The following is a 22,096-nucleotide window of genomic DNA, read 5'->3' on the forward strand; positions in this document are numbered from 1 at the left end:
TGTCCATCATCAATTGCCATTGCTGGATGCACATTCCGATGGCCATGCACGCAGCTGTGAGGACAACAACCTCTTCTGTGTCCATGGAGCTCAGAACGCAGGAAGAGGAGGAATATGTACACGGGAGAGGGGAGGAAGGCGATATTGGCAATAGCCAGTCTGTAGCAGGTTGGAGGCGGTTGCCAGCTACACATGCCTTGATCAACGCCGATCTTCATGGGGACGCCATAGACGTTTGGTGAGCCGGAAGTGCCCTCGGAGCTTAGTCGGAGATTCTCCAAGTTGCCAGTCGAACCAGCGGTGCCATGGGGCCAGCCTGTAAGGGCAAGTAGAACTTTGTCGTAAGTAGAAAGTAGCGTGTATCAAAATGTAGTAGTTAGAGTGCGTGTGGGGGAATTATGCACAGGCTGAAGATTAGATAGAAGATAGATGAGATGAGATGAGATGAGATGAGATGCACCAATTGTCCATCCAAACTGCTGCTGCTGTGAGCGAGGTTCGCGAGGCAGGCATGGCTGCCTCCGCCTCCCCCAACGACACCACCACTGCCGCTGCCGACTCCTCTGTCAACGCCCTCATCATCTATCCGCACCAATCATCCTCCCTCGATTCTCCCACCGACCTCACACCCTTCTCCGCTTCCTCCCTCTCTCACCATCCCTCCTCCTCGCATCCTGTCGGCCCCATCTTTCCCTCTCAGCTCCACGGATTCGACGTTTCCTTTTCTTCCTCCAATAACTTAGTACCGGAAATCCTCGACTATGCCCCTCACAGACGGAGGAACCGGGGGATCAAACGGGGACATAGAGACAGCAAACTCCATCATGGGGAGAAATTGAAGCAGCCGCGGCATGCTAGTAAATCCCCTTCGTTGCGAGACAACCGAAGAGGTTGCCAAGGGAATGTGTGCTGTAAGTGTGCGGCGGGATTCACGGCCGATTGTGCTGCTGTCTGTTGTTGCCCCTTGGCTTTACTTCATTTGTTGGCGCTTACCTTCATCAAGCTTCCCTCCACCGTGGCCTGGAGAGTGTTGGTAAATATCAAAAAACGCCTATGCGGCAACGGATCGCCTACGGATCTCGACGAACAGGACAGCCCCCGGGCCAACTCCACGCCCCCCTGGTGTTACAACGACTCTCCCGAGGGATCAGACCCTTTAGCACATGTCGTTCGTTTCGACAGTCAAAAGCTATGGAAACACTTTGAAGCGGGGCATTTGGGTTTTGGGGGCTTATCTATGAAAAGGGATTGAACTGTGTATAAATTTGAATCCAATTATCGCCCCCAACAAAGCGTGTATGGGATTCTTTAGTCTGCGAACAATTCTTGCCAGATCCTTTTCGTGCTGCAGTCTCACTTTAAATTCCCATGTTGTCAGAAAGCACGAACCAGTTTGATGTCTGTCGGGCAACCTAAGCCCTGATCCTATGTGGAGGCTCTGTGGTTTATTGATTGATCGTCTCGTCACTGTCCTAATGGTAAGGCTACTTCATGTGTGAAGGTTCTGCTGTTCATTGAAGCCTCTCTCCCCGCCTTGGGGTTAGAACTCATATGAGTCCATGCAAACGTGCCCATGATGTTTGTGATGGTAGAACGGGAATCTTAGCTGTGTTTTAGCCAAGACAGGACATCCATTGATACTTTCTTGCCCTCCCCCCCCAAACCCCAACCCCCCCCACCCCGCTCGCGCAAAATAGAAAAAGGAAAAACATCCACCTATGTGATTCAGACCAAGGTTTATCATGGACACTCGTAAGACTACAACCGGCTCAATAAAGTAGCAATTTTTATCTGGATTCCTCCTGTAAACGGGTTTTGCCTTGGAAAATTTTGAGTGTGTGAGAGACTCCTCTATGCTCAGTAATATCATGTCTTGCATGTATCATGTCGACTGCTAGTCGCTCTAAAAATCCAAGTGCTCTTTTTGGCCTGCCCCGGAATGGGTAGGCCTTAGTATACGTTTGGTTGGGAATGAGAAAAATGCTCAATTTAATTTGTTTTGTTTAATCACAATTTTATGATTCGCTAATGTGCTACAACTATGCATGGCGGTCTGTTCGTATACATTGTCTTCAAAGCGCATCTTCTTTCTTTACCCTGGCAGTGTCACATGCATGATGGTGGCACAGTATCAGATGCATGGCGGTTTGTGTTTCTCTGGTAAGCTTCATCATGGAGTTTTTCTCTGCAGGTGGTGTTTGGCTGGCTGTGGCTCTTCGGAGGTGTTTGGCTGGCTGTGTCTGTTCGGCGGCCTCTTTTCATTTTCATCTTTTCGTTACCTCCACTCACTGTTGTCTTCTGTTTTCCAAAAATCTGCTTCATCGGACGACTTCTATCCTATCGTTTATCTTCTGTACGAGCTATGGAAGCCAGCAAGACAACCGAGAGCATTGTAGAGGCCATGGATACTGAAAGCACTGCTTTTGGGAGAGGTTTCACACTTTTCGTTCGTTTTTGTTCATCTTCCTTCACTTCAAATTGATCTTCCTTTTGTTACTTCCCTTCTTTTTCCTTGATTTCCCGCAGATTTGGAGAAGAACTTTGGTAATTATCAACAAGAGAAGTCGGACGACAAACTATACGATGCCAGTTCGGAGTCCAGCGGTTTGTGATATGTTTCTCCGTTGTGTGCGAGTTGGATCGTCGAAGAATTTCAGAGTCTTGGGTGCTGTGTATTGTGAGCGGCCTATCTAGATAGTTCTGTTCATTCTTTCTAGATAGTTCTGTTCATTCTTCCCTCTTGTAATGTCCACACATTCCACAAAAATCCTGATTTCATTCTGCAGTCTATTGAGTGAAGTGATCATGGGAGTAGGTTAAACACGCAGGTCATCATAAGGGCTTTCAAAATGAAGGTCTGTCTACTGAAACTTTGGTACGATTTAGTCCTTTATTCGATTACTAGTAAGTGCCCACGACCGTCCATCGAAACATACCATTGCTTCTTTTGCTGTTGGTGTGTCATAAATAATGGGCCCATACGCCAGTGCAAATGATCCAAGGTCCAATCGATGAGGACGAACAACACTGGTGTAGTAGAGAGCATACGCACGGTGGGCATCTGAATCGTTGAATGTTTGTCACGATCTGTGACGTATTCCTTTCTCTATTTCTAGACTTATGGATGGTTTGATGAATGGACACTTGTGGAAGGGTATGCCCTTTCGACGGGACACTTCCTAATGAGGCACAACCCTTCACAAGAGACATCCTATTGAAGAGACATTCCTATTGTAATGTACCCTCTCATCAAGGGTCACACCCTTCACAAGGGGTACACACCTCTTCATGCACATACCCTTTGGAGTACACACCTTTTCATGTGTGACTCTTCACTCTCTATATAAGAGAGGCCCAATTGTATGGATGACACACAACAGATACCCTACAGACATTCAAGCAATACAATTATTCCTTGTTCTCTGCTATTTCAGTCTCCTTTCTGTTCCTTAGCACATTTCTAAATATAGTAAATCTAGAATTTCTTACAGTGGTATCAGAGCAAAATTCGCTCCTGCCTGTAGGAAATGTCCCCCACCTTCTAGCGCCGATCTGATACGTCTTATCTGCTAGAAGGGCATCCGTGCACGTTGTGCATGGAAGAGTGGGAGAGGATGAGCGTAAAAATTTTAAGCGCCAACCCTGCCTAAAGTCATCAATGGCCTCTCCATCTCCCACACATCACAAGTTGATGTGAATGGACACGACAAAAATCGTGTCTTTTCAGGTGCTTGGGCTGTCCCAAAACCAAGGGACACATCTTTTCCACCATGGGACACACCTTTTGATGAAGAGTCTCGACTCCTCACTCAAGGGACACACCCCATCGTGGACAAAAGGACATACCTATTCATGTAGGGACACCCCTTTTCAAAACAGGGACACACCCCTTCATGAAAAGGTGCACCTATTCCAAGGGTCACACCCCTTCGAATAGGCACACCTTTTAGGCCCCAAGTACCTACAAAAGGGTACCTAGAGGGGTAAAGAGGGAAACAAATAAACCCATCCCCTACCCTTAGGTTTACCCTAGCTACCTAGGGTTAACTAAACCCCCAACTTAATTTTTGGGGCAACTAACCACCTTAGGCAGCCCCCATGAAAAGTCGCAGCCTCTCCTGGATATTCCGTACGGCCTGCACCGTACGGAACTGCATGGCAGCCCTGCGCATCCCTCGCCCTCGCCGTACAGCCTGCGCAGCCCTGCGCCGTACAGCCCTGCGCAGCCCTCGCCGTATTGCCTGCGCAGCCCTGCGCCGTACAGCCCTGCACAACCCTGTGCCGTATTGTCCGCCAGCCCTGCGCCGTACTGCCTGCAGCCCTGCGCCGTACTACACGCCAGCCCCTTGCGCAGCCTCGCCTCTCCAGCATGCCAGCCCCTGCGCATTCATTGGCCTCGCCAGCACGTGCCCCCCCCTGCGAAATCATTGGCCTCTCTAGCACACAGCCCCCCCCTCCTGCGCAGTCCTTGCCAGCCAAGCCTTCGCTCCTGCCTTTTCCTGCGCAGTCCAGCCTTGGGAACTGCCATGTGCTTCGCCATTGACAGCCTGCAGCCCCCCCCCTTGTTTCGCCATTTTTGTCCTGCCAAATCAGCACCAGTTGCAGTTCCTCGCGCAATGAAGACATCCTGTTAATAGCCCGGACCAGACCAGCCTCGATTCGCTCCTCGCAAACCACTGCAACATGGATCTCCGGACAGCGATTTGCAGCCTTCTTCTACGCAACAATTTGGCAGATTAAATTATTGCCAGGTGGAGTCTTTCCAATCTGCTTTTAAGGATTCTCTTCCCATTAACAAATTACAGCAAATGAAGGAATCTACCTTAAAGCACGGAAATCCCTGGTAATTCACCCGGCATTTCAAGGATACCTCAGGCATCAGCTACAACACAATATCGTGTTCAAATTGCATAGCCAGCCCATTTCGGAGCTTTTGCATGTGTCATGTGCCCTCCTAGTGATTTGGACCACATCCTCTACCTTCTGCGTGAGGCACCTCAGTTACATTACTTCCTCAGCACAGTACAGGTTGTGTTCCATGAGACACGAAGATATCCTGAACCCGATATTCCTCAAGAGTTTGCTGTCCATCTTTGGAGAGAATTTTACCCCTCACCTTCGGCATCTCCAGGGTATTCTCCACCTCCTTCAGCTCCCAGATATCCTTCTCTACAGGTTGTACCTTCTCCAAGACAGTATTTACACTCCGAAGGCACTCTTTCTCTTGGATATCCTCCACTTCCGACAGCAGCTCCTTATCCCTTCTCAGATCCGTGGACTCTGCTACCTACTCCTGTCCTCTCACGAGCAGTAACACCACTTTCGGCATCACCAGTGTTACCTCAGATAGGACCTCCTTTACCAGATTTCCACGGGTGGTTCCATCCTGCCTCGTCTGCCCCCTCCAACATGAGCAACCTCAGGGAGCAGCCTGAATCCTCTTTAGGAATGGTACAAACTAGAGCGCAAGTTCGCGCGTTTCTCACAGCGATCTTCGATATGTCGCAACGCTTGCGTGAAGCCTCTCCAGAGATCAAAGAATCAAGTCCAAAAAAGACCCCTGAAGTCAACGTACAAGGCGAATCACTACTGCGACTTCAAATTTCCCAGCTTCAGGACAGCATCTCCGACTTGGTCCAGAAAGTTCAACAACTTCAAGATTCTCGCAGTACCACACATACAGAGGATGACGTGACGCAACCAGACGACTATGCGGATTCATTCCTACCAGAGGTAGAAAACACTGAACTACGTGCCCTCTACCGTTTACTTCAAGCTTCCAAAACTAAAAGACTTGACATCAAACTTCCGGAAGCCTACACTGGTCAACGCAATCGCCGAATAGTTGACCAATGGCTCGCAAAAATGCACATGTATTTTGATACTGTTGACCTCACTGAAGGGTTCCCTGTCTTCTTATATCTCTCAGTTCACCACATTGGTGCTAGAGATTGATGGTTTAACTGAGGATGATCGCCTTCATGCTTTCATCTCAGGCCTACAACCCTCGTTACGCATTGATGTTCTTAAAGCCAATATCACCACCACAGATGGCGCTATTGCTTACGCAGAGCGCATTACAGATTTCCTAAACACAGGGAAGCAGAGTGCTAATCGCACACAGTACTCTCTACCGATTACTTCAAGCTTCCAAAACAAAACGACTTGACGTCAAACTTCCGGAAGCCTACACTGGTCAACGTAATCGCCGAACTGTTGACCAATGGCTCGCTAAAATGCGCATGTATTTTGACACTGTTGACCTCACGGAAGGCAAAAAGATCGCCTTGGCAGCCTCCCTCCTGAAGGATACAGCATTTCTATGGTGGCAAAGACGCTTAAAGGACGGAAAAAGTGTGTTAACTTGGGAACGTTTTGAACACGTGCTCCGTAAGCAGTTTGTACCTGCTAATGCGGACTTCCAAGCACGATCAAAACTTCGACAGTTGGAGCAAACGGGTTCCCTGTCTTCTTATATCTCTCAGTTCACCACATTGGTGCTAGAGATTGATGGTTTAACTGAGGATGATCGCCTTCATGCTTTCATCTCAGGCCTACAACCCTCGTTACGCATTGATGTTCTTGAAGCCAATATCACCACCACAGATGGCGCTATTGCTTACGCAGAGCGCATTACAGATTTCCTAAACACAGGGAAGCAGAGTGCTAATCGCACACAAAACTCTCCTATGGCCAAAGGTGCTCGCCAGGTTTCGAAAAAACTCCGGTAATCAAGGTCAGCGACAGTCTCAAGATCCCCAGAAGACTCAGAAATCATTTGTTGGATTTCAACAGAAGCACTCCTCCAAGGATCGCGCTTCTTCTTTTTCACAAAGTCATTACCGACATCCCCAACATAAAGGTGCGGCCATTGACAAGAAGAACAGCTCCAGCACAAAAGGACTTTGTACCATCTGTACAGGCGACCATAGATGGTTCGATTGTCCCAAGCGACCAAAGCAAAATTCCAATATGGAACCTAGCACTTACCAAAGAGAAGACGCTACCCCAGCACAAGACAAGAAAGGCAAAGCTGTTCGAATGGCGAATACCATCCACCTGAGCCCTGCCAGCAACCCCGAACCTTCCCTGGCCACTCAAGTACTTTGTGTTCAAGGATCGATTCGTGGAACAACGGTCACTATCCTCATCGACAGTGGCTGCTCTCATAACTTCCTAGCTAGTTCTATGGTCGACAAACTTCGGTTGACCACCAGTCCTAGTCTCATGGACTATGAGATTGAACTCGCAAATGGAACTACTTTCTTGTGCAACATCAGGATCAAAAACTTGTCTTTTCGCATCCAACATTATACGGACAAGTTGAACTTCGACATCATGCCTCTTTCTTGGTACGATGTCATACTGGGACAACAATGGCTCTACGACTATGATCCATCAATCAGTTTTCATAGCCATACTATCCAGTTTGTCCACCAGGGAAAACTTATTGAGCTAACTGGTTCTAGGGACTTTCCTTCAACCCAGTTGCCTCTGCCCTACAAGTAAAGAAGTGGGTTCGTAAACGTCAAGTAAAGACTTCACTTCTGTTGGTTACGGCAGTAGAGGAGCCACCAACAAAGGATCCTCCTGAATACCTCAACCAACCTTTTTTCTAGCCCTATCTGGATCTTTGTCCACAGGAATTGCCAAAGCAGTTACCACCTCGACAACCAGTGGATCACTCAATCGAACTTATTCCCGGTAGTAATCCATCGTCGAAACCTCCTTATCGGGTTTCTTACACTCAAAATGAAGAAATCCAAAGACAGGTCACCGAACTACTCGACAAAGGTCACATTCGGCCCAGTCGCAGCCCTTTCGGATCTCCTGTACTACTTGTGGAAAAAAAGAATAAGTCCATGCGCCTCTGCATCGACTACCGAGCCCTCAACAAGCTCACTATAAAAAACAAGTATCCATTGCCTCGCATCGATGACCTCTTTGATCAACTTCTACACGCAACACAATTCTCAAAGATTGATCTTCGTTCAAGTTATCATCAAATTCGCATACGAGAAGGCGATGAGTACAAGACAGCTTTTCGAATGAAGTATGGACACTATGAATGTTTGGTCATGCCTTTTGGGTTAAACAATGCCCCGGCCACATTCATGACATTAATGAACGATATCTTCAGGCCTTTCCTCGATAAGTTCGTCATCGTTTACCTCGATGACATCCTCGTTTTCAGCAGATCCCTACTTGAGCACAAACAACATCTTCATCAAGTTTTTGAAGTTCTCCGCGCAAATTCTCTATATATCAACATTGAGAAGAGTGAGTTCTTCAAGACCCAACTCGAATATTTGGGACATGTTATTTCAGCTCAAGGCATCTCTGTGGATCCCAAGAAGGTCGAGGTAATCCAAAACTGGCCTACTCCTAAGAATGTTCATGATGTCCGCTCTTTCTCGGATTGGCAAACTTCTACCATACAAAGGTCTATCAGTTTTCCGAAATCGCAGCTCCTATGTCCGAATTATTGAAAAGCACAGCAGTTTTTCAGTGGCTTCCCGAAACAGAGTATAGTTTCCAACAACTCAAGCAAGCACTCACTACCACACTAGTTATGCCTATTGCTGACCCAAATCTTCCATTTGAGGTCATGGCCGACGCTTCCGACATCGCTACAGGAGCAGTCTTGATGCAAGAAGGCAGAGTTATTGCTTTTGACAGCCATAAACATTCTGATATCCAAACCCGATACCCGGTTTATGATAAGGAGTTTCTTGCTGTTGTACATGCTTATCGCTCTTGGAAACATTATCTCATGGGAGCCGTCTCTGTGGTCAAGACAGACCATCACTCTTTAAAGTATATCTTTACTCAGCCAGTCATGAACGCTCGACAAGCACGCTGGGTTGAGTTTCTGGCCAACTTTCACATGACCATTGAGTACATACCAGGACTATGCAATGTAGTTGCAGATGCTCTCAGCAGGTTACCTCTAGCATCAGCTATGGTAATCTCTACATTATCTGTGGATGTTCCGAATTCATTTAAAGGAAAGTATTTCAATGATAAAGACTTCGGCACAGCAGTACAGGTTCTTTCAAAAGATCAACCTTCGACTTCCGAACAAAAGATTTTCTCTTCCTATTCTTATACGGACGACCTTTTGTATTATCAAGATCGCGTCTGTGTACCACATGACAAGGATGTTCGACGTCTTTTGTTAAAAGAGCATCATGTAGTTCCTTATGCTGCCCATCCAGGCATCAACAAGACTTATCGGTTACTCAGTGCAACGTACTACTGGCCTCAGATGAAAAGCGACGTCATCAAAATGGTTACATCTTGCTTATCTTGTCAACAAATGAAAGCAAGCCGACGACTTTCAACCGGACTTCTTCAGCCTCTTCCAGTTCCAATTGAAAGGTGGGAAAGTATTTCCATGGATTTCATTACAACACTACCATGATCCTCCAGAGGTAACACTCAGATTATGGTAATTGTTGATCGATTGTCCAAAATGGCATACTTTGTTGCTTGCAAAAGCAGTGCACAGGCTCCGGACATAGCCAAACTTTTCATACAACACATCTTCCAACACCATGGATTGCCGAAGAAGATCATATTCGACAGAGATCCTAAGTTTACCAGTCACTTTTGGATTTCACTGTTCGAATCTTTGGGTACAACTCTACTGTTCAGTTTAGCCTACCACCCAGAATCAGATGGCCAGACTGAAAGAGTCAACCAAGTTCTGGAAGAAATGCTTCGACATTATGTTCAGTCACGCCTAGTAGCTTGGAAAGAGTATCTACCACTCCTTGAGTTTGCTTATAATAACTCTTTCCATAGTGCCATCAGCATGACTCCATTCCAAGCAGCTTATGGACACACTCTGATTGTACCAACGAATTTTGTACTTCAACATTAGGTGGCCCTAGCTGATCAACTGGTTCAAGAAATGCAAGACATTTTCCTGCAAGTTAGGGATCATATGCGAAAAGCGCAAGAGCGGTATCAACGGTCTGCCAACAAACATAGACGTCACCTGGAATTTGACACTGGTGACATGGTGCTATTATTTGTAGCCCCACATCGCTATAAGACGGTTAAGTCTGTGTTTCCTTAGTTGTGACCAAGATACTATGGACCTTTCCGGATCGTCAAGAAAAATTCACCTTTATGTTACAAATTGGAATTACCACCATCATGGGGTAAAATCCATCCAACGTTTCATATTTCTTGGCTAAAGACATACATTCCAGGCGATGAAGCAGTTCCTCCTGCAAGTGATTATGTTTCAGAAATGGAAGACGATTATGTTCTTCTTATTCCTGAGCGTATTCTGGACCATCGACAGCAAGAGACTCGACATCGACTTATCACGGAATTCCTTGTTCTTTGGTGAGATCTGGATGACTCCGACGCTACTTGGCAGTCTGATGAAGACTTACAGCAGTACCCTGACATTTTACAGCAGTATTTTCAGAATATACCGTGATATTTTCTACATCAGTTCATTATCTCCACCAGGGTCTTCTTTTGAGTGGGAGGGGATGTCACGATCTGTGACGTATTCCTTTCTCTATTTCTAGACTTATGGATGGTTTGATGAATGGACACTTGTGGAAGGGTATGCCCTTTCGACGAGACACTTGCCCTTTTGACGGGACACTTCCTAATGAGGCACAACCCTTCACAGGAGACATCCTATTGAAGAGACATTCCTATTGTAATGTACCCTCTCATCAAGGGTCACACCCTTCACAAGGGGTACACACCTCTTCATGCACATACCCTTTGGAGTACACACCTTTTCATGTGTGACTCTTCACTCTCTATATAAGAGAGGCCCAATTGTATGGATGACACACAACAGATACCCTACAGACATTCAAGCAATACAATTATTCCTTGTTCTCTGCTATTTCAGTCTCCTTTCTGTTCCTTAGCACATTTCTAAATATAGTAAATCTAGGATTTCTTACAATGTTGGTCGTTTGCATCTGAATCATTGAATGTTGTCGTTTGTTTTGTCATTCGTCTAACGCAGAACTAGTAGAGCCTTTGAACAAGCAGAGCCTTTGAACCACCTGCAAATTTACAAAATCCTACGGCAACGTCCTCAATGTTTGGCGACTTTGACATGCTTGGATGGATTGGTCCTCCAGGTCGTTGAATGTCTCGTTCCTGTTTAACGATGAAAACTGTTCGTTCAGTATGACGATTGCATATTGGTAGATTTACAGAGTTTAGATTCACAAAGATAGTCATTAGTGATCGTTGTATAAATTAGTGATAGTGTATTGAACTCCTTGGGTGCAGCTGTCAACTCTGGAATTCTGACGAAGGGCTATCCTATTTTCTGCGTCCTTCACTGAACACTGCCGTGTGACTGTTTTGTTTCACTCTGTTGGGTGACTTAGTAGTTTGAGTCCTTTCCAAGTTTTGTAGACTTTTCTCTATGCTTCAAGAGGGTTAGTGTCCTTTGTCTTTTCATATATTATTTTTTACATGTGGATTATGAACTGCTTGCAGAGGAGGATACATATTTATGTGCGAACCATGGGTATTGTGTGGTTTATTCCCTCTGATTTTGACATACCACATAGAATTTATATTTGATTTGATTAAGATTGTATCTGTTTCAAGGGACCTGGTAATCATATGCAATGGTGAGATGCTTTGAAAAGAGCAATGGGAATCTCGAATGGTCATTCACAATTGTTATTGCTCATGGTTTAAAGGAATGTATTGCTTGTTGACTGACTGGGGCAAAAGTTAAGATGGAATGAGGACATGTATATAATTTTCTGCCCATTTCTTACTGAAGAATCTGCAGGCTACAGCCCGTTGTCACGCTCTTTTGTGGAAGGGGTTCCATTGTTTTACGAGAAATCTAGGGAGAAGCACACTTGGAAGGGTAAAGAGCCTTTGCAGGATGTTGACATTTATTGCGATGAGGGTAGCAGCGTTTTCAAGGGTAAGCGCAAAGCATCTGCATTAGTTATGTGTGCTTGTTTTTCTCTTTAGTTTTGTTTTATTGCAATGGTCATTGCCTGCCATTCTGTAGGCTTATCACCACTAACCACCACACGAGAAGTTGGTCAATCATCCAAGTTTCCAATGACCAATATTGAAGGTATGTCAATGGATCATTTGTGGTGGACTTGTTTTTATATTAACCTTAATGTCTCAAAGTAAGTTCCAGGCTGTGTTAATCATCTGTTTACCCACGTATTGGTTATTTTTTCCGTTCAGTAGAGGATACAGCTTCCTCCAATGCACCTTTGGCTATGACTCTGTACTGTAAGGCTTTGAAGCCCGGTGGCATTTCAAATGTTGGTGCGATTAAGAAATCTAGCTCTGCGAAACTTAAAGGAAAGCTTTTCTTGCTGCGGCCAGGCAAGCTTATGCTGAAGGTAATCATATAGAAATTTGGGGAAATCTGCTATTGTATGGCAGCGATAGATGTTTTAAAAAAATAGTAGTGACACTTGTCCACGATTGTTCTTTTTGCTGCAGGTATTTTTTACAGAAACCGTAGGCTATGTGGTTACTGTTGCAAGTATAGTTCGTGCATTGACAAATCAGTGGTAGTTTCTGTGAGAAGGCGAACTTCGCCATAGGTCATAGTGACCTTAGAATTTTATGTTTGTAATGCGCTTTTGAGCCTAGGAATTGCAGCGAACATCATCGTGAACACATGCTGTCCTATGTAGTGAACTGGCTGTTTTCAGATAGTGGACTGTTATGAGGTCCCGTATGTTGTCTGAAACAACGTTCATTTAATACATGGTTACTTGTTCACTTTCGACATTGAATTAGTGATGTATGTGGCTTAATTGATAATCCAAGCAGAATTTTCTGTATGGGATTGTTTCAACAGTTTGGGCATACATTGTAGTACAGACCTTTCATGTCAGAATTCTTGGATCTCTAAAATTTCTTTGTGTGGATACCATTCTCTTGCTCACACTAGTCTCTTTGATTGCAGCGTAAGTGGTGATATGAGTGGGGCACAATATTCTTTGCACAGCATTTTTTAATTGTGTTGAAGTTCATCTAACACAGTTGTACGCTGGCTTGCAGCAAGTAAAAGCTCATCAGTGAAACAGGAATTATCTGAGGATGTGAATTAATTGAGTGATCCTGTAGCTAGGTCCATTTCTCAGCCTCCTTTGTGTGCACCAGAGCGTCCAACAGCTGCACTAGTTGCTGCTCCACCCAACTTTGTGCAAGGCGGAAATTCACTTCCGGTACTACGAATTGCGGAGTTGTCTGAGTTCATACGATTCCGCTTTGCATTTGAGGGGAGGCTTTTAGTAAAATATGGGACTTATAAGGCTAGGGAGGCATCATATCCCACTTGTTTGAGGGCTGATTTCACTGACGACGACAATTGTGACAGTCACTTTGGTTGTGCCACATGTGTATGTGCCCCAATATAGAGATAACCTAGTCATTGACTCCTTCTATTGGATTGAGGGTCCCACCATTGTTAAGAAAACTGTTGGTGAAGGTGGAACATGCAACTTCTCTCTTCACGTAGATGCAACTACGAATGTTATTAGAGGAGAACCTTTTGACAGTGTCCTTAGAATGCTTCCTGAGACGACAATTTCTTGCTACGTGCCTTGGGCATCTTCTATCATTTGTACAGCCAGGGGGACCATCTCTACAGTTGTTGGCACAATTGCTCTTGTGATAATAAAGGCAGACACATCTTTGACAATAGCGGATGGGCTGTTGCATGAAGACCGAGCTATTGTGAGTATCATTATGTTGTCATATATTATTTTGCGAGAAGATGGCACTCGTCTTAGTCGTTAATCTGACTTTCGAACATCATTCTTTCAGCTTCACTAGCTTCACTTTGTTGGTGAGCGCAAGAATGTGTTGTCACGCTTAATCCAGGAGTACCATGAAGAGGGCATTGTCATGTACACCTTGAGAAATGTCTCCTACATGCGTGGCAAAAATGGATTGGGTTTTTTTGATTTTACTACTCTAGCTGACATTCCGGATGGCCAAAAGAGAGGAATTACAACAAGCATTCACGAGCCAAGTTTCGGACTTGGGGTACGGGCGGATGGTATGATTTCATGACAATTAAAGGCTCTGTAGTACATACATAATGCTCTTTGTGTGAATGATTCATTTAATTTATTTTGCAGGTGACGGGGGTGCTTCATTTCACTCATCTAAACGCTCAGTTATTGACTACCAGTGTGCTTCTTGTGGGGGCGTACAAGTTAGCCGTGAGGCGGGTCGTCCTTTTTGTTTTACATGTGACTCCGTGCAACGTATAGTCAAAACTCCTTGCTTGACTGGATGGATCCTTTTGCCAGATGCTTCAGATGTTTCTGTGCAGAGTCGTGGGAACCATGTGGACGCTCTTCTCCGGATAGACGCTCCATTCCTGGAACTCCACGTTGCTAGTGTTGTTCAAACTCGTTCGCTGTTGCTTGACATCAAGCCTAGTGGCAGCTTCACAATAAACAGTGCTGGTTCCATCATAGCCTTTGAGCCCAATGCATGATGATGTTGCATAGTACAAGGAGCGAGTTGCTTGAGCTCCTTCCAATTTCTGATGTAATAAGTGGTTTCCCAATGACATGGAAATCCAATGTTCTTTGTCTCAAAGTATATACATCACCTGTATCCACAGTTGTTTGTTTGAGCTTTTATGTTCATGAGAAATAAATTCAGATTGCCTTGAAACATTGAGTTGTCCCAACATATTTTCTGCTGTTGTGGTTTCTACCTTCAATTTTCATTTCAAATCAATTGGAGCAGCATTTATTTATCTGATGTCAATGTAACAGCTCAGTGAACACGCTGTTGATGCCATGTCATTGAAATTAATGAGGAGCACACAGTGCACTTTTAAATTTTTAATTCATTTCCATACTTCTGTTGAGAAGTTTCTGGCTCACTATTGTATATTGTTCCCAATTTAATCCGATACGTGAAAGAGCTTGATTGCATTTACAAAGGAATGTAAGGTTAATTGAAGGTCCAATTGTAATGGTACTGTTGCTGTTGTGTTCTGCGTATACAAATATCAATACTCGTTCCGAATGATGAAGGGGAATGCCGATGTTCCTTTGCTGTTCCATTGCGTCGTGCTTTGTACCTTCAACTTTCATTTGAAATCAATTGGACTAGACTTTATTTATGTGATGTCAATGTAACAGCTCAGTGAACACGCTGTTTATGCCATGTCATTCAAATTAATCAGGAGCACACACTACACTTCTACATTTTTTCATTCATTTCCAAACCTCTGCTGAGAAGGTTCTAGCTCACTGTTGTTTATTGTTCCCAGTTTAATCCGATAGGTGAAAGAGTCGCATCACATTTCCAAGTGAATGTAAGGTTAACTGCAGGTGTTATTGTAATGGTACGGTTGCTGTTATGTTCTGCATATAGAAAGATGAATACAGGTCCAGAACGATGAAGGGGAATGCCCATTTTCCTTTGCTATTCAGTTGCTTTCATACTTTCTTTCCAATTTTTTTTCAGTTGCATGGTATAGCTACAACTAATTGCGAACCAGCCAATAGCCAAAGGAGACAATGAATCTGCTAGAGATTGCCTTCAAATTAACGGAGGGTTTTTAACCTGCTTTGGGCTTTTAGCATGTGGATAACTGGTGTTGGACATTGTTGAACTTTCGGTTGAAGCAGTAAACCATAATGACAGCAGCAAGTCAGATTTCATTTTAATATTTGCACCTTACACACTTCAAATGCGCATTGAATAGTCTCCAAAGTTCCTGAGGTCTTCGTAAGTATATGGAGGTGCTAATAAAGCAGCCCTTCCATTGAAAAGTAATATAACAATATGTGGTTTGACCAGTTGCCATGCATCTATATAACTGTACGTGCTGAAGAAGGCTCTTGTTCTTCTAAATGTCTTTAGTGAGTGCATCTACAATGCTTGGAAATAGTTCATTAATTCAGTAAGTTCCAAGTGAGGTTTGAGTCTATTCTGTGACACCAATACCCATCCATTCACAGCAACTAAGATTGTCCTTTTGCAGATTGTACAGCCTGTCTAGGCTCTTAGCAACCAATCACACATACAACAAACAACCTAGCAGCAACATTCTGACCTTGACTTCCTGGAGACAGTCAGAACAAATACTGCACAGTAGCAGCATCCCCCTCAACATTGTTCTGGTCATGATCAGAGTCCAACATCTCACCAACCAATCACACCTACAGTAATCAACCTAGCAGCAACGTTCTGACCTTGACTTCCTGGAGACACTAACAGCAATTACTGTTCAGCAGTAGCATCCCCCTTAACATTGGTATGGCCATGACCAGGCTGAGTTCTCATAGCAAAATGATTCACAATTAAGATTGGTGTTGCCATCCCATGCTACGATAAGCTTATATGGACACAGCTTCATCAATTAACAAATCTGTGACCGGTCTACTTTTTTTGATTTTACTCGACTTACATAATGGATCAACAAAACACACACTTACATGAGTATGACATTCTCAAGCTTGCTCAGTTAAAGATCAAACATCCTTCAAATTTAAATGTTCTTCACTGCATTAGCTACTTCTTTCAAGATTATTCATTCGAAGAGCTTTTCAATATGATTTACGCTAGCATGTACAACGAAGAAGATAGAACATCCGTATGGTATATGTTGTCAGTAGAGTATCAGAGTCACCATCCATTACCGAAGAAAAATGTCCTTCACTTAATAGAAAGTGTTCTGAATTCTAAGTTGCTATTGTTCCACATCTTTAAATTTTTCTCAGCAATATTAAATGTCTCGTTCAAGTTATTAAAGTATGATGGCAAAGGGTTATCAACAATGTTTAATTTAAATAGATCCAAACGTGCAAAATGCTACCACATTCTAGTTGACCAAACATTGACAAATCACATAATGCTGCCTTTGACAAGAAATCAAGAAGCATGAGTGTATATCACATGGACAGAACGACGAAGAACACCTTTGTTCTGTTGTTAGTAAGCACAACTCTTTGCCTGCATCATAAATTGCTATACTGTTTCACAACAGTCCTCATGGCAATCGATACACAATCAAGGCTATAGAGAGGAAAATTTACAGGGTTACGAGAACCCTTTTGAACGACACTGTTGGAAGCCCACTCCGTGACACAATGGCAGAAGACCCTCAACATTGTGAAAGGCAAGCAAGAAAAATCAAACGACCAAGACGAAGTTCTCGCTTTCAAAGTGAGTACGACAAAGCGATACGAGACACTCAGCATCTTTGTGATTGTTGCGGATCGCTAATGTTCAAGAGACAGTTGTTAAGAATAAAGCCAAATTTACCAATGAGTGAACATGAACAAATGGAGAATGGCCAGTATAGAATCCTAATAGAAAGGGAAGTTTGTTCCCTCCGTGCAAAGCAATTGCAGCAACACAAGGCACCCATACTTTCAAAAGAAAACATGCTCCTTCCTAACAAAACAACATACACGAAATTGAAGCTAGGCTAGTAGCGATACGAATCCCATTCGCTTAAATAAGAGAGTTATCATATGATGGACAATACGGATTGCGTGGTAGCATCATAAACGTTCTAGCAGATATCGACAGGGCTCAAACAATCCTTCCAAGGTTTCTCACGGACGACTCCACAGTGAGTTGCAATACGGAGAATACAATTACACGAGTGACAATGTACGTCCAACATTAACTATACGTGCATTGAAAGAACTACTAGAACAACCTCTGGACAAGGAAAACAATGTAAAATTAAATCCTTTGTGGTTTGACCACATACTTAACTTGCAAGACTACATGAACAACCACGAAGAAGCAACAACCAACAACGATTGCATTGATCCTGAAGATGATGTTCACACAGATACTTTAGTACACGGTATATATACCGCACAACAAGTTATTGACTTCGAGGACAAGACAATTGTAGTCGCTCCCTCAGAAGGCTTCTCCCCACTCAGCATTTTCAAAGACAAGTTCTCAGAGGAGCTAGCTTTTCCAACATTGTTCTATGGGCACCCAAGAAACTACAACATCCCAACAAGAACACGGTTCCAAGAAATAGCTCGATGGGAGCTTATGAACAAAGATCGTCGATTCGTGTATAGTATAGAAAACCTGTTCTTTAAAACAATCAAAATTCTATTGCGACAGGCTCTCTCAGCAACATGGGTTCGCATGAGAAAAGGACAGCTACGTGGAAGAACATTAAAAGCAAGAGACACATTGGAAGACACAAACATTGAGAGGCTTTTACAATCAAACATAGGATACCGAGACTTTACATGCCTGCGTACGTCTTTGGATTACAAGTACAAGCTAAAGAAGAACTTGTTTGCAATGATTCGACAATTAGGACGTTCAACATTCTTCATCACGTTCTCTTCTGTAAAAAGACTTTGGGAACCACTAATGACATGTCTACAAAACTTGTACAACACATCCGCCTATGCTGAACTCATCACCCCACAAGTAACAGAGCAATTAGCGTACACAAGCAGAGCAACTAGTTCTAGAACCATCCGCAATAGTGGACTCTTCAACATCGATGGGTTTGGTCACAGACTTTAGAGAACTCTCACCTTCAGGAACAATGTCATCTGCAACTCCAAAAACAGCCACATATTCAGAGTCCACACGGAATGCAAATGGGAAGGTAATGAAAACAAAGGTGAAGTGTTTGAGAAAACCATTCAAAGAGTCCACGACAATGTTCCCTGGATTTATCTAACGATCCATGCCGAAAAGATCCAACATTTTCCTGTAGATCTCATATGAGAAATTCTCAATTGGCAATCGGTGCTGAGTTTTCTCCTCCTCGTCCATGTTGAAGTATGAGGACATTCCAGATTTGTTCTTCTGCTCAAAGTCGTAGATCTTGTTCCAAACGCTGGACAACTTCTCCCACTTGTCCTTGCATTATTTTTCAATGCGCAGTACATTCCTTGCCTTGCAAAACTCTGAAGTTTTTTTCCACCGGTCCTGCACTCTCTGGTGAATTTCCTTCCCCTGCAAGAGCATATCGAATTTCTTTTTGCTCTCCACTAGGACGAGTACTTCCCATTCTTTCCACTTTGTTTTGTCGAGGCAGCCGTCTTCCGTGGTCTTCTTCTTCTTCTTTGCAGGGCTCCCAGCCTGTTTCTTCTTCCTCCCATTGGCCTTCGTTGGCACTGGCGCTGGTGTTGGGGTTGGGACTGGGGCTGTGGCTAGGGCTGGAAGAACTGTTTCTTGGGGTGGCATCTACGTGCAAGGCACGAACTCTACCAGCTGAGACTATGGGGACTGTGTTGCCATGGCTTGCAGGGGAGATATGCCTTGCTGAGCTTGAGGGGATGGCGACATGGAGGGGATTGCATTCAGGTCAAGAGGATGGAAGAAGGTGTGTCTGGCCATGGCTGCATGCGATAGGCGACGTCGAGCCGAAAGGTAGGGGAGAAGACATGGAGATTCATCGGTAGAGGTGACTGAGAGAGAATTGAAGGGACTCACCAAAAATGGTGAGTCCAGCTGTTGGTGGAGATATCAGGCCTCCAGAGGGTGCCCCAGGCCACCCCCCAGAAATGCTCCATGTAGGTGTTTCATCCGGTTCTTCCTGCCCCGGGGATGGCGGAGTCAGTTGCAGCAGGTTGCATGGGGACCGTCCTTTTCGGTGGAGCTGGCAGAACGAGCTAATCTTGCATGTGCATGGGGACCTTCTCTTAAACCCTTGAATACCAATTAGCACATTTTGCAAAAGGTCCCAACATTTCAAAACATTATTTTCTACACCAAACCACTCCACGTGTTCCCCTCGAGCACTTATAGACTGTAGAGTTGCACTGGTACAACTTTGAGCACAGCCCTCATGCTCAAAAATTGTTATAGACTAGACTTTATATAAATACTTGTCCAAGTTGGGCAACACCCTTATACAATTGTATCACAATGAAGCACTCTCATGAACAAGGGTACGTCTTATAAATTTATAAAGATTTGTACATAAAATGCCCAAGATATGAGTTTGAAAAACATGCATAGAATCTAGACCAATCCATTCGACAAAAAATTTGCATCACTATGACAAAAGTATGCACATCATACCTCACTAAAATTAACAACACAACTACCCCAACGTTACCCCAAAGAATCAAGATGAAGAACAAATAAATACTACCTTAAACTAGGAAAGAGTGTCTGAAGCATGCAACAAATAGCACATCAATGCACCACATTAACTAATTTTACATATCTTGAACCATCTCACTTGAAAGTTTAACTTTAAACTTGTAATGGAATAAATCACAACAAAATTATAAAAGATCTTGAATAAACTTGTAATGGGAAGTTTGACTTTAAACTTTAAACTTGTAATGGAATAAATCACTACAAAATTATAAAAGATCTTGAATACTCAAAGTTATATAACTCATGAAGCACAACATAATTTATGACCCTATAGAGAACAAATGCTTCAAATGTGTTGCCTTCAATGGTTCTTAAAAGAGTTGTATAGACACAAACATGAAATGGTAAACTATCTACAAATATTTACTCAATATGAGCAAAAATTGTGCATACAATGACAATTAAACCCAATGAAAGGGAGCACAACACTGCTCCCCTGACCCCTTCCCCCACATGGAGGTTTGAGGGAGGGTTTAGGGGACTTACTGTGGTTAGTGCTCTAAAAATCATGTCAAGCTTCTGCCAAGCTTCTGAAGGAGACTCCAAGTCAGAGATATGGTGAATATAATCATCTCCTAAAGCAAGAGCAATGATACCATATGCTTTTTCTTCTCTAGCTGGATCCCTCGCCGGTCGTGTTAGAGTTGAGGATTCTCCAGCATTGGAGGTCGTAGAAGAAGCGGTAGGAGTAGGTTTGACAAGTCCCCATAGGTTCTCCCTCATCAATGCAAATTTCACCTTCATCTGCCATGTATGGAAGCCCTTTCCATTGAACTTCTCTAGATTCCGTTGCTCTGTTGCGTTGTGCTTGTCTGCCAAGCCCATTGCTTGCCTCCTATACTACCCTGCGCTTCTCGCTCCCTTGGCGTAGCAATGCTCAATTCATTAATCTTACTTCACTGAAGACCTTGTATTTGATCTGCTGCGAGATGAACTCACTACAGTCCTCTTCGATCAACTAGACCATTCATCCCTCTCCACCTCCCAATTGCACTTTGTACTACACCTAGTTGCCTTGGCAAAGTGCTCCTCCTTGATGGCCTTGCCCAAATGTCCAAGTCACTTTCTCACCTCTCTCAAAAGCCTCACTTTGTCTGGTTGAAAAAGCTCGCAAGAACTGTCACAAATCGATTGGAATCACTTGAACTATCTTTTTGTGAGTGCACAGTGCATCGGATTGGCACTGTACAAAAAAACCTTATAAAAGTCATTCTTATCATGATGAAACTAACGAGTACTGAACCCGTGCTTTGCACAGGCAAAGATGCATGACCATCCTCAACAACTCCCCATCTAAAGGTGGATCTTTGATTCTTAAATTGCTAATCAATTCACCTTGGCATACTTGGATTGGATTTTGAAATTTTGGCTAAGTCTTAACCCATGGCTCTGAGACCTTCCATCTCCTCCTTCCTCCCGAAGGTGACCTTCCATCTCCTCCATTCCATTGGCCTTCTATCTCCTCCTTGCCCCTAAAGCTGCCTCTTGTCTTTCCACCTCCTCCCCAAAGCATGCCTCTTATCTTTCCACCTCCATCCAAGAGCTCTGTTACGGAAATTATATTTCTGATATATCTTGCTTTGGACATTATTATTTTTAGTCGAGCGAGACTATGACAAAGTACTCCATAGGAGCACACCGGACGCGGTGGGGGTCCTAGTGGATACTTTGTGTGGTTAGTTGGGGATGCCTGATTAGCTTGTGTTTCGCCATGCTAGATGGTCGGTATTGTGGGTGATTCCATGTTAATACTGATGTCGCTAGTGTTATTGGTGTTGTGCTTGATTATTGTGCTTTGAGCGCAGTTATGTTGGGATCGGTTGATTCGATGATTCATTCAATCGATTGTTAATAACTAATGTAATTGGCGGCTTGAGTACAAGTGATGGAACTCATAGCGAGAATTGGAGTTAGTGCGAGGGTATTGATCGAGGTGTCACACAGCGCATTATATATGGCCATGGGCCAA

General features: G+C 43.9%; 1 protein-coding gene across 5 annotated transcripts; it reads left to right on the top strand.

The window, feature by feature from the left end:
* Positions 1 to 438: 438 nt before the first annotated feature.
* LOC147880883 (uncharacterized) lies at positions 439 to 14,670 on the top strand. Of its 5 annotated transcripts, XM_087402423.1 has the most exons (10): positions 784 to 911; positions 1,379 to 1,478; positions 2,192 to 2,432; positions 2,527 to 2,604; positions 11,798 to 11,938; positions 12,029 to 12,097; positions 12,217 to 12,377; positions 13,048 to 13,725; positions 13,825 to 14,050; positions 14,133 to 14,670. In XM_087402423.1, exons 2-8 carry the CDS (start codon positions 1,428 to 1,430, stop codon positions 13,066 to 13,068), a joined length of 762 nt encoding a protein of 253 aa, XP_087258549.1. In that variant the 5' UTR covers positions 784 to 911; positions 1,379 to 1,427; the 3' UTR covers positions 13,069 to 13,725; positions 13,825 to 14,050; positions 14,133 to 14,670. The 5 variants fall into 5 exon arrangements, with proteins under 5 accessions (XP_087258546.1, XP_087258547.1, XP_087258548.1 ...); XM_087402421.1 differs by lacking the exon at positions 1,379 to 1,478 and having other exon boundaries at positions 713 to 911; XM_087402422.1 differs by lacking the exon at positions 1,379 to 1,478 and having other exon boundaries at positions 713 to 911; positions 12,220 to 12,377; positions 14,133 to 14,669.
* The last annotated feature ends 7,426 nt before the right edge of the window (positions 14,671 to 22,096 follow it).

This window comes from Dipteris shenzhenensis, chromosome 31 (assembly GCF_047967505.1).
Source record: "Dipteris shenzhenensis isolate YYH24624 ecotype China chromosome 31, Dip_SZ_1.0, whole genome shotgun sequence".
NCBI lineage: Eukaryota > Viridiplantae > Streptophyta > Polypodiopsida > Gleicheniales > Dipteridaceae > Dipteris > Dipteris shenzhenensis.

Bases quoted from the DNA above. Each gene is read 5' to 3' on its own strand.
- LOC147880883 (XM_087402420.1), top strand. From the start codon at position 455: ATGCACCAATTGTCCATCCAAACTGCTGCTGCTGTGAGCGAGGTTCGC.